Raw genomic sequence first — 14,120 nt, 5'->3', positions numbered from 1 at the left:
TTATTGAAAATTGGAGCCACAATATTCAGGCTTTGAAATCCTACAGGAACAAGCTGTCTTTTATAGAACAAAACCATTTTAAGTTTACAAAGCTGTAGCAAGGCTTCTGAACTTGCTGGATCTGCTTGTTTACTGACTGGCAACATTACATCTCATGGAAGTTTATACTGAAATTGTGCTAGGTATTTTGTAAGCAGAGCAGGTAAGATACAAAACAGGAAAAAAAACCACACAAGAATTACTTACCTGCCCTTTCTGAGCCAAAGTTTTCTCCAGATCTTCTATTTTGGCTTTATACCTCTGGACTTCAGCTTGAAGTTGCTCCTGAGCCTGTTGAAGTCAGGCACCGCATTAAAGAGTAACAAAATCAGCAATGTGACTGGTATTAAAAGGAAACCAAAACCAGCACAGCCTGGGTTCATGCTGTCAGTTCCACTGAGTGAGAAACCATTAGAAAGGTTCTGACTCAGTGATATTTTGTGCCACCCCTTAGACTGGCACAAAGATGACACAAGGGAACAGAGCTGTGGATCAGCCCCAACTCCCCACCCAAGCCTATTCCACCATGGATTGCATCAGAGCAGCAAAATACAAGCTCAGGTATTGGGGGGTGCTCTGCTCAAAGACCTTGATAAGGGGCAATCCCTAAATTACAAAAAAAAAGTGCTTAGTTGATCAGAGCGGCAAAAGGTAGTGGGAAGAGGCAATTTTAACTGCCAGGAGGGTCTTCAAGAGCTGACTAAACAAAGTACTAAACAAACTGATACAATCTTACAGCTGACTGCTGCGAGCAGGAATTTGGGCTGAAGGACTGAGGTGCTTTCCAGCCTGAATGATTCTGTAATTTTATTAGAGGGACATTTTTAGCCTTGGAAGGTTTACTGTAGCCTGCATCACATTAAAATTTGAATATAATTTGCATTTCTCTGTTAGAAACATTCAGATATTCCTAAAGTTGGTGTAATATGTGCCTTTGTGAAAACCCACAGGCCTTCATTTGCCTTTAAAACCCAACCCTATCACACTTAGGCAAATGATAAGAAAACCCTTGTGATTCTGTGTCAGGCTGCAGAGTTGTCTGCTTTGGCATGCCTGCCTAACTGCAGAGTTTTCAGGTTCAGGTGGAGGACAGCTTCTTGTAAACGGGGTGATTGTGCTCATTCTTTATTGTCACTCTCTTTAAAAATGTACTCAGCAAACGAGTGAACAGACATTTCTCAGTGTTCTGGATGCTGTATGTAGCTCCATTTCATTGCATGTCCCTTTGAGGCGTTTCTTGTCCTGACAGCAATGAAATACTGTTACTCTCAAAACAAATACTGACCCTGGCTTCTCTTTCAGCATCTATGACCCCTCCCGTCTGTTCCTGCAGCAGTGCATACGCTCTCTGCAGGGCCTGGTACTCCTTTGTCAGCTGCCGAAACCGAAGCTCTGACTCTTCTGCTGCTAAGCCCTAAAGAATAAGAAGGAACATGTCTAAGCCACGGAGAGCAAAGCACTGTCAAAGCAAAGAATGCAAATGTGATTTGTTAAGCACAGTAGTTGGTTTACAGGTCTTGATTCAAATAGCTTTTTGGATCACAGTGACCTTGGTGTCATCTGAAATTAAAAAAAGGGGAAAGTATACAGCACTTATATCACAGAATCAGCTGAGTTGGAAGGGATCTACAAGGATCATTGAGTCCAACTCCCGGCCCTGCAAGCACCATCCCCGAGAGTCACTGAGAGTGTTGTCCAAACACTTCTTGAACTCTCTCAGGCTTGGTGCTGTAACCACTTCCCTGGGGAGACCATTCCAGTGCCCAACCACTCTTTGGGTGAAGAACTTGTTTCTACTATCCAACCTAAATGTCACCTGACACAACTTCAGGCCATTCCCTCAGGCCCTGTCACTCGTCACCACAGATAAGAGATCAGTGTCTGTCCCTCCTCCTCCCCTCATGAGGAAGTTGTAGACTGCAATGAGGCCTCCCCTCAGTCTCTTCTCCAGGCTGAATAAATCAAGCGACCTCAGCTGCTCCTCACACAGCTTCCCCTCAGAGCCCTTCACCATCTTTGTTGACCTCCTTTGAACACTCTCTAACAATTTGATATTTTTCTTGTATTGTGGCACCCAAAACTGCACACAATATTCAAGGTGAGGCCACCGCAGTGCAGAGCAGAGCAGGACAATCCCCTCCCTTGACTGGCTGGCAATGCTGGGCCTGATGCCCCCCAGGACATGGGTGGCCCCCCCCGCTGCCAGGGCACTGCTGACTCATATTCAACTTTCTGTCAACCACCGGGTCCCTTTCCAGGTGCTGCTTTCCAGCATCTCATTCCCCAGTCAGTCTGTAGATCCAGGCTACCCCATCCCAGGTGCAGAATCTGGCACTTTTGCCTTGTTGAACTTCATCTGGTTGGTGACGGCCCAGCCCTCTGATTTGTCGAGGTCTCTCTGCAGGGCCTCCCTGCCTCTGAGGGAGTCAACAGCTCCTCCCTGTTTTGTACCATCTGAGAACTTGCTCAGTATCCCTTCCAGTCCTGTGTCCAAGTAATTTATGATGAAACTGAAGAGCACAGGGCCTAAGACAAAGCCCTGCAAAACCCCACTAGTGACAGGTAACCAGCACGATGTCATCCCATTCACTATAACTCTTTGATATGTCTTCAAGCTAAAAGAAATGCAATAGGCTTGTTTTCTTGAAAGGGGAGAGGAAAAAAATCACCTCAAATTGCAGGGTAGTCATAGCTATAGACTCTATGGACCAGATTGTGGAAGAAACTCTCAGCATTTCAGTATATGAGTAACCAAAATTAAGGTCAAACTTAAGTATTTATCATTCAGTATGCACTATAAAAACCTAAGTGTTCTTGAGAGTCTGACCACTTGTTTTGAAAGTCATCATCTCGTGAAAACCTGTAACTTGCCTGTGGAAAGAGTCAGATCTTACCTCATCCAGATCATCATCTGGAGTTGCTGGTGTCCTGTCTGTTCTATATGAGGCCACAGAGGATGTTTCAGAGTCCATAGAATCATCATCATACCCAAAAACTGTATCCATGACATGTCTCTACAGAAGGAAAAACATGATTTCTGAACCTTCATGTAAACTTGTAGCATGCATTTTGGAGAGGGGAAGAGGGGGGAGTTGCTAGTTACTTAAAAGACAAGGTGTGAAAAATGAACAGTGGGCTACACCTGCAATCACCATCTTCAAACAAATTCAGTGGAAACCCATTGAAGATCAGGTCTTGTGCTGGTGGAGATTTAAGTTTTCTGAATAATTTTTCTGAGGGTCTGTCTCAGCCTAACTGGAAAACAATGTGAGCAGCAACATGCCAGAGGAAAAGTCTCTGCCCTTGCAGGAAGGCAGGAGAATTGTTTGTTAACCACAATGCTCTTCAGAAGATATCTATCAACATGCAGATTAGTGTGCAAAAGTAACACCATAAGGAGCTGAAAACTTGTGTAGAATAGGAAGCCCTCCTTCTCTCACAGACACTGCTGATACTTTTAATGTCTAGGTGCTTCTCTCGCTGATATTGCCACTGGACCATGTGAGTGAAAGCTATGTTACTACAAAACTAACATGAAGGAACTTTTATTGCATCTTTCCAGGACTACAGTAACTGGCACATGTTATAAACAACTGCTCATGCTCCACAGTTTGGTTGTATGCCTGACACCTCGCTACCACCAATCTCTGTAGCCAAATTAAATCAAATTAAAACTGTGAGACGTGCCCTGTGAAGATACAGATGCTTGACCCTGCACGCTTGGTTTCAGGGTACAGATTTGAACATTTAAATACTTGGCTTATGGATAATTCTGAAGACAAATGGATCAACGAGCAATTAAGATGCACTTTTATTTGTAACATTTTTCACTTTGCTGACCGGTTAAAATCTTCTAAACCTGGAGTTTGACTCACACAAAAAACATGTACCAAAGATGTCAATTAGCTTTTGCATATACTGTAATTTTTGCTCATTGTGTTGTCAAGTGAAGACAATTGCCATATTCTCCAGTGTTATAACCTCTGATGAAAATACTATTCAGTCCTTGTTGTGTCTGCTGTATACTGCTTCGCAACCCACATAGAAACAATGTGATGACACAGCTAGGATTCATTGGTCTGAAATTCCCAGTGTGTAGACAGTGCTGTGTTACTTTCACAGAACACAGCTGATGCACTAAGGGATGTCCTTGGAGAACTGAGAGCAACCAAGCAACCAGTATTTCCACTTTTTGGAGGTGGGACATGAATGTCGCAAAGTCATGCTCCACATCTAGCTGATAAAGGAGCTGTGTGAACCACTCCTGACTACTCAGCTCTAAAATTGTTGTAAATTATACCAGTTTTGGACTTAACCCAATTCAGGGTGATACAAAGGTTAGTCAAAGGTATGTGGAACTGAGCAGGAGAGAATGACACAGTATCTCAGGCAGAAATTTCCACTTGAAGAATAGAGATGCACAAGGATTTGGCTTAAGCCCATATGTGCTGTAAAAAACAGATTGCAGAAAAAAGATGGGAAGGTCTCTGGAAACGTAAATACCTCTCAGCATAACAAACCCTGAGGCCAATACTTACAGAAACCAAATGGAAGGACAATTATTACTATTGGTGGGGGGGAAGACAACAGATGGGATGGGAAGCCCCATTTTGCTGAAAATAAAATAGCTGCATACCCTTAACTGAATTTCAAAGTGGATTTAAAAAGCTCTCCCAAAGTAACTAAGGAACTTATAAACCTGATCACTAAAGCAGATTGTTATAATCCACAAAGCTCTCTTTAATCAGATTGCTAAAGTGTGTTTTCCTACAGAGCCTACTTGAACTTTGTAAATGAGAAACAATTTTTCGTCTTACCTTAATTGGTTTTGAGCTCCTTTTATGCTTTCTCCGACGAATGAGTTTCTCCCTGTCCTGGAAAATAAGATCTAAAAGTTATTCTCGCTTCTCTTCTTTGCAGCTGTTAGATGGCCAAATATACAGAGGAAACAAATAACAGAACTTCCAGTGACTCTCTCCATATGTTTAAACAAGAATCTAATTCCAGGTAGAAGGGAGGATTCATATCCAAATCTGTATGTGTGTCAGCTGAAAACCACCTAAAAAAAGCCCTTGTGCATTTGCCTTGAGCAGCTGCCAAACAACAGGAGCTGATGGATTGCCCTTTAAAATCACTGGGAGGCCTGATGCGTGGGTTTGGGCACTGCACAAGGTGCTGTCTGCCTTCCCTGATGAGGAGATGCTGCCTCTGTCTCAAAGTCATTAAATGATGGGAGTGTTGATCTCACCACTCCTAGCAAGGATGTCTCAGAAGAGCCTGTTTCGGAATCTTTCTCTTTCTCCTCAGTATCATAATGGAAAGTCAGCTGACAAAGGAATTGTCAGCATTAAATGACAGAAGATCTGGAAACCCACTGTCTAGCTGTACATGCTTTGCCAGCACATGATAAGACACTGTGGGCCAGCCTCTTGTTAAGGAAACCTTTAAAGCATGACTTAGTTATAATGGTAAAACACTCGGCACAGCCCTGTCTTGTGAACATGTAGGTACCTTCCCAAGCTCCACAGTTCTTAGTTTGCATTCCTTTCTGGAGCTCAATTCACAGTGCTATGCTTTGAGTTGTAGGGGCTGATCCTCCACTACAAATTCAGTAAACTGCACACATGCACACCTACAGCTAAACATCTGCTGTTTAAAAAAGAAGGTAAGGTATTAATGCTCAGACCTCTAGTTATAAGAAGAAATACTATCAGTAGTAAACTGTACATAGCAATCATTCCTAATTTCCCAGTGCTCTGAACATACCCTTGTTAACTCATCAATTATGTTCTGCTGTTCTATGACCTGAAGCTTTAAAAATTCCGTTTCTTGTTCCTCATTAGCCTGATCCAGGTCATTGAGAGATCTTAATTTCTTTAGAGGAGGATGTGATGTTATTTTTTCTCTCTGTGGTAAGAAGAAAAGATAAAAGAGATAAAATAAGATTCAGCAACTAGAAGACCACCTTTCAGCTAAAAACTAAACATTACCTTTCATTTAAGCTATATAGACCTTTAAATATGTTTCAGCTACACTGTTTTTTAATTAATGCCCATCAGCGCTTCTTAACAATAAAGTAGCACAGCAAGGCTGAGTTCTTTAATCAGAACAACAAAGCTTTATCTATTTAGTTACCATGTGGCAACACAGCCTCTGCAGCCCTTAAAGGTCACACACCATAGCTCTTCCTTGGCCATGCATCAAGATGCCCCCACATGTGGCAAATAGAGTTGAACCTGTCCAGTGGGTAGGCAAATAGTATCTGCTCTCATGACCCCATGTCCTTACTGATACTCAACGTAGGACCATACACAGTGAGGCAATGGTCATGCTTTACTCATGTGAAAGACATGCATCCAGTTGGACAAGGAGGAAAGGCAAAAACTGTGGTAACAGACATTTTAACTACAGGTCAATATCCTGCCTGCTCCTGAGCATATGTGGGAAAAGAGATGGCTGAAACCTGTGAGAATTACTCTAGCCACCCACAGCTTGTTAACTTTCATGGTTTTGGCATCCATAATGTGAAGAGCAGATGTCAGGGAGCTAACTTAGCACATATATGCTGTCCACAGATACGCACCAGTGGTGCTGCCCACTGATGTCTAATGCATGCAGATTCCCAAGTCCTTCCTCTTTGCTGTGGGAGACTCCAAGGGACAGTGATCTGCACTACCACAGCTGTGGAAGAATAATTCTGACCCATGACACCTGCAGTAAGTTTATCTGTCTTCTAGGCATGGGTAAATTGCAAAGTCTTAAAGTGGATTAACTGTGTAACACTAAAGTCTTTTGTCTGTGAGACAAGAAAGTGAATCTGATCATCTCCGCCCAATCACCAGGAAAGCTGCTTCCCACTGCAGGGCACTTAGCCTGCTCAGGACAGTGGCTACTACAAGTCAGGGCAAGGTCCATGAACACCCTTAGCAGGGAAAGTTGTCTCAGTCTGCCAGCTTACATCTGGCGACCCAGAACATCCACCTCCTTTTTCATTAATGCCAAAGCAACATCAGTGCATGTGTAGGAATATAGGGCCTGGAAGCAGACTGATAAGGCAATCCCATCTGAAGGATATGGAGACATAACTGCTTTGACCCCACTTCATATAGCCCTGACATGGGAAATGTATAGCCCTAACCAAATTTAAACACCACCATTCTCCCTTTCCCATATCCATCTACCATGCGTATGTTTTATGGAAAGATTCTATGTGCCTAGTGCCATATCAGAAGTTTACTTTGTCATCATCTGCTCTAAAAAGAATGTGTGCATGATGCAAGAACATCATGCTGGCTGAAAACATCACTCTTAACAGCATCCTTTTTGAGTTCCAGACAAAAAATAGCACAGCAGGACATGCCTCAATGATACAACTATTTTTTCCTCTTTTTTTTGAAACAATTGAAACTCAATATTCTAACTTTGAGAATAGAATTAAAGACTGTGATTAAGCATTCATGTAAATATATTGTCCATGTATGCATAATACACAATATTATGGTATGTAAAACTATAATAATACAGACCTAACCATGGTTGTATCTTAGCAATAGTATTACATGTAATATACAACACATATTCTCTATTTATATACATCATGCACTATGCAGATGTGGCCACCAACACATAGATCATCCAGTAATCCTCATTTTGCTCTTCAGTACCAACCATCTCTATATTTTCTTTAGTGACTGCTTTGAGTTTATCTTCCATGCGCTGCAAAGACTGCATAAGTTCATCATTTCTCTTTGTGAGGCACTTGTTCTTTTCCAGAAGAGGTTTACATTGTTTCTCAGCTTCTCGGACACGCTTCAACTGGATTGATAACAGCAATTAATAATTGTCATGAGAGACACATGAATATACTTGTAATTTGCAATCTTGACATATATTTTGCAATTATGACATAAAGAACATTCAAGCCAGCTAAACTGATATGAAAGGAGTGCGTTAAGATTTCTAGCTCAGGAATAAAATAAACCATCAAGAGTTGAACTTATCCTCATCCTTAAGCAGAGAAGTAGGAATATAAACAGGTTAAATAGCCAGGGTCCTGATTCAACACACAGGTATCACCACAGTGTAGAAAATCAGATAAAGGGATCAATTCACTGGTGTCAATTCTTCCTAGATTCAGTACTTAACTATTTTCAACCTGGTCAAATACTGGACTACAGACCTTACAGACATTATTTCATTTACAAGGTAAGTCTCACCATACACTGTTGTGTGCTCAAAAGGAGGGAACAGAAGCGTTCACACAGGACCCTATAAGCCTTGCTGCCTTGACTTCTGCTGTGATTTTGTACTCACGTACCTTCAATGAAATTATTGCTTAATTCTAGGATAAAAAGTCCTCCTCAGCCTCCTGAGTGATGGGCCTGATGGATGGACAAGGCATATTCATCACCAGCTTTATCCTTGGATCCTCCCCCTCTTTGTCTTTCCCCATGGCTCTCAACCTCCTTTGTCTGCCAGTGCAAAAGCTCACATACCAGTTCATTTCGTTCATCAACAAGCAATGTGTTCCGGTCTTCCAGCTTCCGTATCGTGGCATTCAGCTCTGCTATCCTCTTCTGGTTTCTGCGCAAGTCCTGTACATGAGCAACAATGTCACGCAGTTACTGGTTTTACTGGTTCTCTTCAAAATACATGCTTGGGAAAAGAATCCTTAAAAATCACACACCAGTCAATTTAAGCTGTCATCACCAACAAATTATCTTTAGGGACTTTTACAGTACTGAGTATGTTGGCAAATATATATATACATATATATATACACACACATAATTTTTTTTTTTTTTTAGGAAGAAGTATCTGGTTTGGGGGATACTTTAATTGAAAATTTAAGCCGCTTAAAAAAATTAAGAGAAAACAACCAAACAGATGATAATTTTTTATGAAGGAGATGAAAAAGCGAAAAGATTCTAATTTTTATTGCCTTTTCCTATTGATTGCTTCTATTTGCTGAGCCACTGCATCAGGTGAAGAAGTCAGGACAACCCTTTCAGTATCCATTACAATTACTTTCTTATTCCTCATTTGTATACATGTAAGTATGCTTTTATATATACACTGGTTGTGTAAACATCTTCAGTTTAGTCACACAATGGGTGACATGCATGCTTTGTGAATGATACCCAAGAGCTGTCTGTGGGAAGACAGACAAAGAGGAGGATCTCCTAAGAGTCTCACAGATTCTCCACCCCCAGCCTTCTCCTTGCCCCTCTGTGCTCATACTCCTAATTCTTTCTGGTTTTGAGAATGCATGTTATCCAGGTAGTTATGTTCATTGGTGATTCTTTCAAAGGGGCACTGATTATTTAAGCTGTGTTGTATTTGAGAATAGAACAACTGATGAAAACCAACAGTACAAAGCTTTGTCCAACTAGCATGCCCTCTGAAGACTCTATGGACATTAACTTGTCTGTAGTGAGTAAGTGGGAATGTTTTCCCAGGGCCTGAGAAGGTATGTCAGCAAGAAACACACATCCATGCTTCTGTTTTGCAGGGACCAGTAAAACCTGCATACAGGGCTGCTGCAGTGCTCCGAACCATCTCCAGCTCTTCCAGGGATCTCTCTCTTGGGACTGCTCATGTTACACTCTGCCTCCTTCACCAAAAAGAGCTGTTCATCCAGAGCTTCCTTCTGCAGCTGCAGCTTCTGCACATAGCCTGTCTGTGTCTCCAGTTCTTTCTCCAGTGAAAATATGATCCTGTCTTTAGCCTTGATCTCGTCCATCTGAATGAAAGAAACACCAGAACAATATTACTGCGTGAAGGCAACAGCATTTCTTCAACTTATATTGTATGATTTACTTAAGAACGGTGATCGCCCCTCAAATCTGCTCTACCATACTGCACCAGGCCTGTAAAACAACACAGTCTGAGCCATACCCATAATTTGGCACAGGAGCACATTCATTGAGCATTCTAGCAACACAAGAATACACCTCCAGGATGCAGACTGTGAATTGGGGGACTTGTATCATTCTTGACAGTTTAAATTATCATTTCTTTTACTTAATTGTGAGTTCTTGAATTCCAATTTTCAAGCTAAACTTTCTACCATTACAGGCAGGTCCAGCTCTCCACATGACAGCGTGCTCTGGTTCTGCCCAGGACAAGGTTAATTTTTGCAGTAGCCAGGAGGGGCATGGACCCAGAGGTTTTTCTATAGCATCTAATGTCATTTTCTGGGAATGGGGGAAGGGCTCCCTTCTGGATGAGGGTAGCATGGCTGCGGTCAGGTCACGGGCTGCGTGGTGAGCATTTTACATGTAAGTCACTCTCCTCTCTCTTGTATATTTTTGTTATTAATATTGCAGCTGCTACTGTTTGTTTTCTTATTTCATTGCTGTGTCCAGTAAATTGGTCTTACGTCAATTCATGATCTCATCTTTACCTTTTGTGCCTCCAGTTCTCCTCTCCAGCCCACTGCATGGGATGGGGAGTGAGCAAGCATCAGCATGGTTTTGAAAGGCTAAGTGGGAGCAGAAATTGGGGAGTACCGTTCCTAAACCACGACACAGGGAAACAATGCAACCTGCACCTTTGCTGGTGTGGGCCTCTTTTTGTTCATTTTCCACAGTAATTACTGAAGGCTACACCAAGGCCAACCCAAAAGATATCTCCTCTCCTGCCATGGTTTATTATGTTTAGGATACCATAAGAGAATCTGGAGAAACCAAAAAACTGCAAACGCAGATGCAAATGCTTTATCTTAACCATCTGCACCTTGCATGTATTAGCAGATCAGGCAGCCAAATCCTTATGGATTAGGCCAATCACTCTCCTAATTTAAGATGTTAACTGCCATCACAGTGCTATAGCTGACTCACTGTGATCTACTTATTCCTGACAAATGACAGTGAGAAATTTGTAATACTTTTTCAAAGTGAGTTGCACTGCAGAGTTCTGTTACGCAGAAACAGCTAAGAGACACAAAAGGCAAACTCAGTGCAGCCTAAGAGAACACATGAACTGTTTTGATTACTGACCAGGCGTCGAATATCCCTTTCACTCTCCCATTTGATCTTGGAAATGGCTTCCTGGTGGGACTGATGCTCACTCCGAAGATCGCCCGCCTTGATCTTATCGGCCTGGATCATATTGTTAAGGGCCTCATCTACCTGCTTTTTGGCAGACTTCAGTTCAGTAATTTCCTGCAGAAGCTTAAGGCGCTCAGAGTCAAACTGTTTTCTGGCTTCTTCACGAGCCTCAATAGTCAGCGCTGTCCGTACTTTATCACTGCTCCCATCCCGCAGTGCACACAGTGCTGACTTGAGGCGCTGGATTTCACTGTCTCGGACTTTCACCATTCTCGTCATCTCCTGCTCGTGCTGTTTGATGAGGTTCTCCCTAACAGCCTGCAGCTCCTTCATTTTCTCCTCATGGAGTTTGGCTTTTAGCTCTGTGATCTGCACGGTCTGCTTGCGTTGCTCCACTTCGCGGATACGCTTTGTTTCTTGAGTCTTCTCTCTTTCGAGTTTAGCAACCTACATTGAGATAAAATGAAAGTCATCTGATACCAACGTAACATTATCAAAACAAGCCCGCCCAGACACATCCATGTCACATTGAGAAAGACCCTGATGAAACCCCAGACAATCCTCCACACTCCTAAAACAAAATATAGGCCAGCTTCTGAGGCATTCACATAGATTACATTGCCTTTACTCAAACAAAAAACCCTGTCTTCTCCAGGTGTCCTGCCTCTCATGATGCTACATGTACTTTTAATATTTCCTTAGGAAATAAGATTTCACGTATATGTGTACATTTGTCTAAAAGCTTTTTAACCTAGCAGTCAAATTCACCAGAAAATTGGAGGGCTCAGAAATAGCAACATTCCTACAACTTTACATACTGCTCCATTTGAGGGCCAGAGGTTTCTCCAACTTGTAGCTCAGTAAAATGGAGTATTTTCCACAGAAGCCACAGGACATCCACAGTATGAGTTGGGAAAGAATCAGACCACTGTTTTAGGAACGAGTTGTGTGATACCACTTTTTCCACGCGTTTGTCTTCTTCAGCAGACACTTTTACTTAAAACCAAACACTCACTCACCTTAGATTTCTCCTGATGCAGCTCAATTTGAATGTCTGTTAGTTTAGTCCTGAGTTCCTCATTGGCAGCCTGCAGGGCAACAATCAGTGCCTCAGGCTTTTCGCCCTTGCTCCGTCCTTTTTTTGACATGGTTTCTTATCAGCGAGAGTCCACGTGTTTATTTCAAATATGGACTGCCATCTTTTTCTGTTCCTTTCAGTGCCAGTTAGTTCAGCAACTACTGCGTGACATTCCTTGAGGTCCTGGACTCAGCTGCTTTGGAAGCCCTGTGGGAAATAAGAAATACTATTATTTGTCAGTGGACAGTGCAGCTGGACAGCTCACATGCTTAAGAACACAACAGAGAGCTCCCATCTCCAAACACTGCAATCTTTGTCTGAAAACCTGCAAGGGAGATGGAGATCCCAGAACAACCATGCTTCTGAACACCAGCCTGGCACACTTGTGGGAATTCCATGTTTGCCCTTTTTCTGTTCTCAGAAAGGGGCAGGGTGCATTGAAGATAGGAGTTCATTTACCATAAAGATTAGTGCTGTTGGGAGTACAGGACTAGAAGGGATGGGTTATTTAATCCAATCCTTGCAGTCTGAGGTAACCACAAAGCAGACATTATAGTCTCAAGGATCTACCAACAATATCATTCTCATCCCCTTCCCAACCCCTGATCCCCTGCAAGATCCAGTGCCAAACTCAAAGACTCTCCACAACACTCCTACCATCTGTCACGGGAGGAAAGGGCAAGTGAAGTCCTCATAAGCATTCCAGGTCTCTGTAGAAGCAGAAAACTAGTAACATGCAAGGGCCTGTTCAGACCAGAAATTGTCCCCATGGAGTGAGAAATGAGCGCCTACGCCTTTTGGAGGATTAAGATCCTAATTTACAAATGAAGCAAGAAATTACAATATCACACCATAATCTAGCAATTGGGGGTTTAACATCTGGTTATTAACAGTATAAAATAAAATTCTGGACATTAGACGAACATCATCATTATCCCTGCATTCATTTAAATTTGATAGCATTATTATTCCCATTTGTGGCCACTAGCTGAGAGAATATTTGGAGATCTGGTATATCAACTTGGAGATGGGCAAAGCACTGAAACATTAAGACTGCAAAGGGACAGAGCATAGTGTAGTGGTAGTGGTAAAACTTTCCAGCAACAACGATCAGTGCTCCAATGCTAGATTCCAGGCAAGCTTTCCTGCATTATCGTCAGGTTGCACATTAATTTTTATATTTTATTTGCTTTAGGTACAAAACATAAATAGAATCATAATCTCCTCTGTTAAAATAGAAGTAAAGAGACCTCCAAACAGGAAAGCCTGTTTAATGCAAGAAAAACTTGCATGCATCAGTAGAAGGAAGGACAAGAATAGAACTTAATTTCCCTGTGTTTCAAGAGGGAATTTTGAGGCTGTTCCACTAGATCCAACCAGTCATCTGAAGGCATTTCCCGTGGCACTTTACTCACCCCTGTTCTTCTCTAGAGTGCTACAATGACAGCATCAGGACATTTTGACAGCAGCTTAATACTAAGGCTGATAGAGAAGGATCACTTGCAAGCTGTAGGCCACTTTCCCTGTCATGTTCCAGCTGTGGAGTGCTGTTTTGTACAACTGAGAGCATCCACAAACCTGGTTTAGCCAGAAAATCATATGGGATTTGCCACCAGTATCACAAAACAAAGCAGGCAAAGTACAGTAACAAATCTCCTGTTACGTATGGTGATACAGTCAGTATGGAAAGTGGGATGACCTAGGGATTCTGTCCCGCATTTCAGAACAAAAGGTCCTGTTTCAGCAATAGTATTTCCATTCAAAGTCAGAGGAGCAATCTCACACACTAAAAAGTTTTCAAAATTAAGGCTGTCCCAGTTAGTTATTACATACCATAGAGGTAAGAGCAAAAATTTTAGATGTAGTCTCTGCCCCAATGATCTTACAACTTATTCAAATATCCAATTCAATTACTGTGAACCAAGTACTTTCCAAAACACAGAAAAACCTTT

General features: G+C 42.1%; 1 protein-coding gene across 5 annotated transcripts in view; it reads right to left on the bottom strand.

Moving 5' to 3' along the window:
* JAKMIP2 (janus kinase and microtubule interacting protein 2) overlaps nt 1–14,120 on the bottom strand; it is a 46,307-nt gene that overhangs the window by 18,545 nt on the left and 13,642 nt on the right. For all 5 annotated transcript variants that reach the window (XR_006014037.1, XM_042016062.1, XM_042016064.1 and 2 more), the window contains exons 2-11: nt 12,110–12,375; nt 11,040–11,537; nt 9,572–9,781; nt 8,535–8,633; nt 7,708–7,854; nt 5,806–5,946; nt 4,857–4,913; nt 2,934–3,053; nt 1,325–1,453; nt 247–330 (exon numbers count right to left, since the gene is read on the bottom strand). Coding sequence is in view for 4 of the 5 variants with exons in the window: in XM_042016062.1 (XP_041871996.1) it covers nt 247–330; nt 1,325–1,453; nt 2,934–3,053; nt 4,857–4,913; nt 5,806–5,946; nt 7,708–7,854; nt 8,535–8,633; nt 9,572–9,781; nt 11,040–11,537; nt 12,110–12,238 (1,614 nt within the window). In the remaining variant the exon portion in view is untranslated. The remainder of the gene's footprint in view (nt 1–246; nt 331–1,324; nt 1,454–2,933; nt 3,054–4,856; nt 4,914–5,805; nt 5,947–7,707; nt 7,855–8,534; nt 8,634–9,571; nt 9,782–11,039; nt 11,538–12,109; nt 12,376–14,120) is intronic.

Source organism: Corvus kubaryi, unplaced genomic scaffold (genome assembly GCF_017639235.1).
Source record: "Corvus kubaryi isolate FWS band 111438036 unplaced genomic scaffold, C.kubaryi_AGA036_p1.0 split3-37374, whole genome shotgun sequence".
Lineage (NCBI taxonomy): Eukaryota > Metazoa > Chordata > Aves > Passeriformes > Corvidae > Corvus > Corvus kubaryi.
The sequence above is the reverse complement of the archived record's forward strand: the minus strand, read 5'-3'. Positions and strand labels throughout refer to the sequence as shown.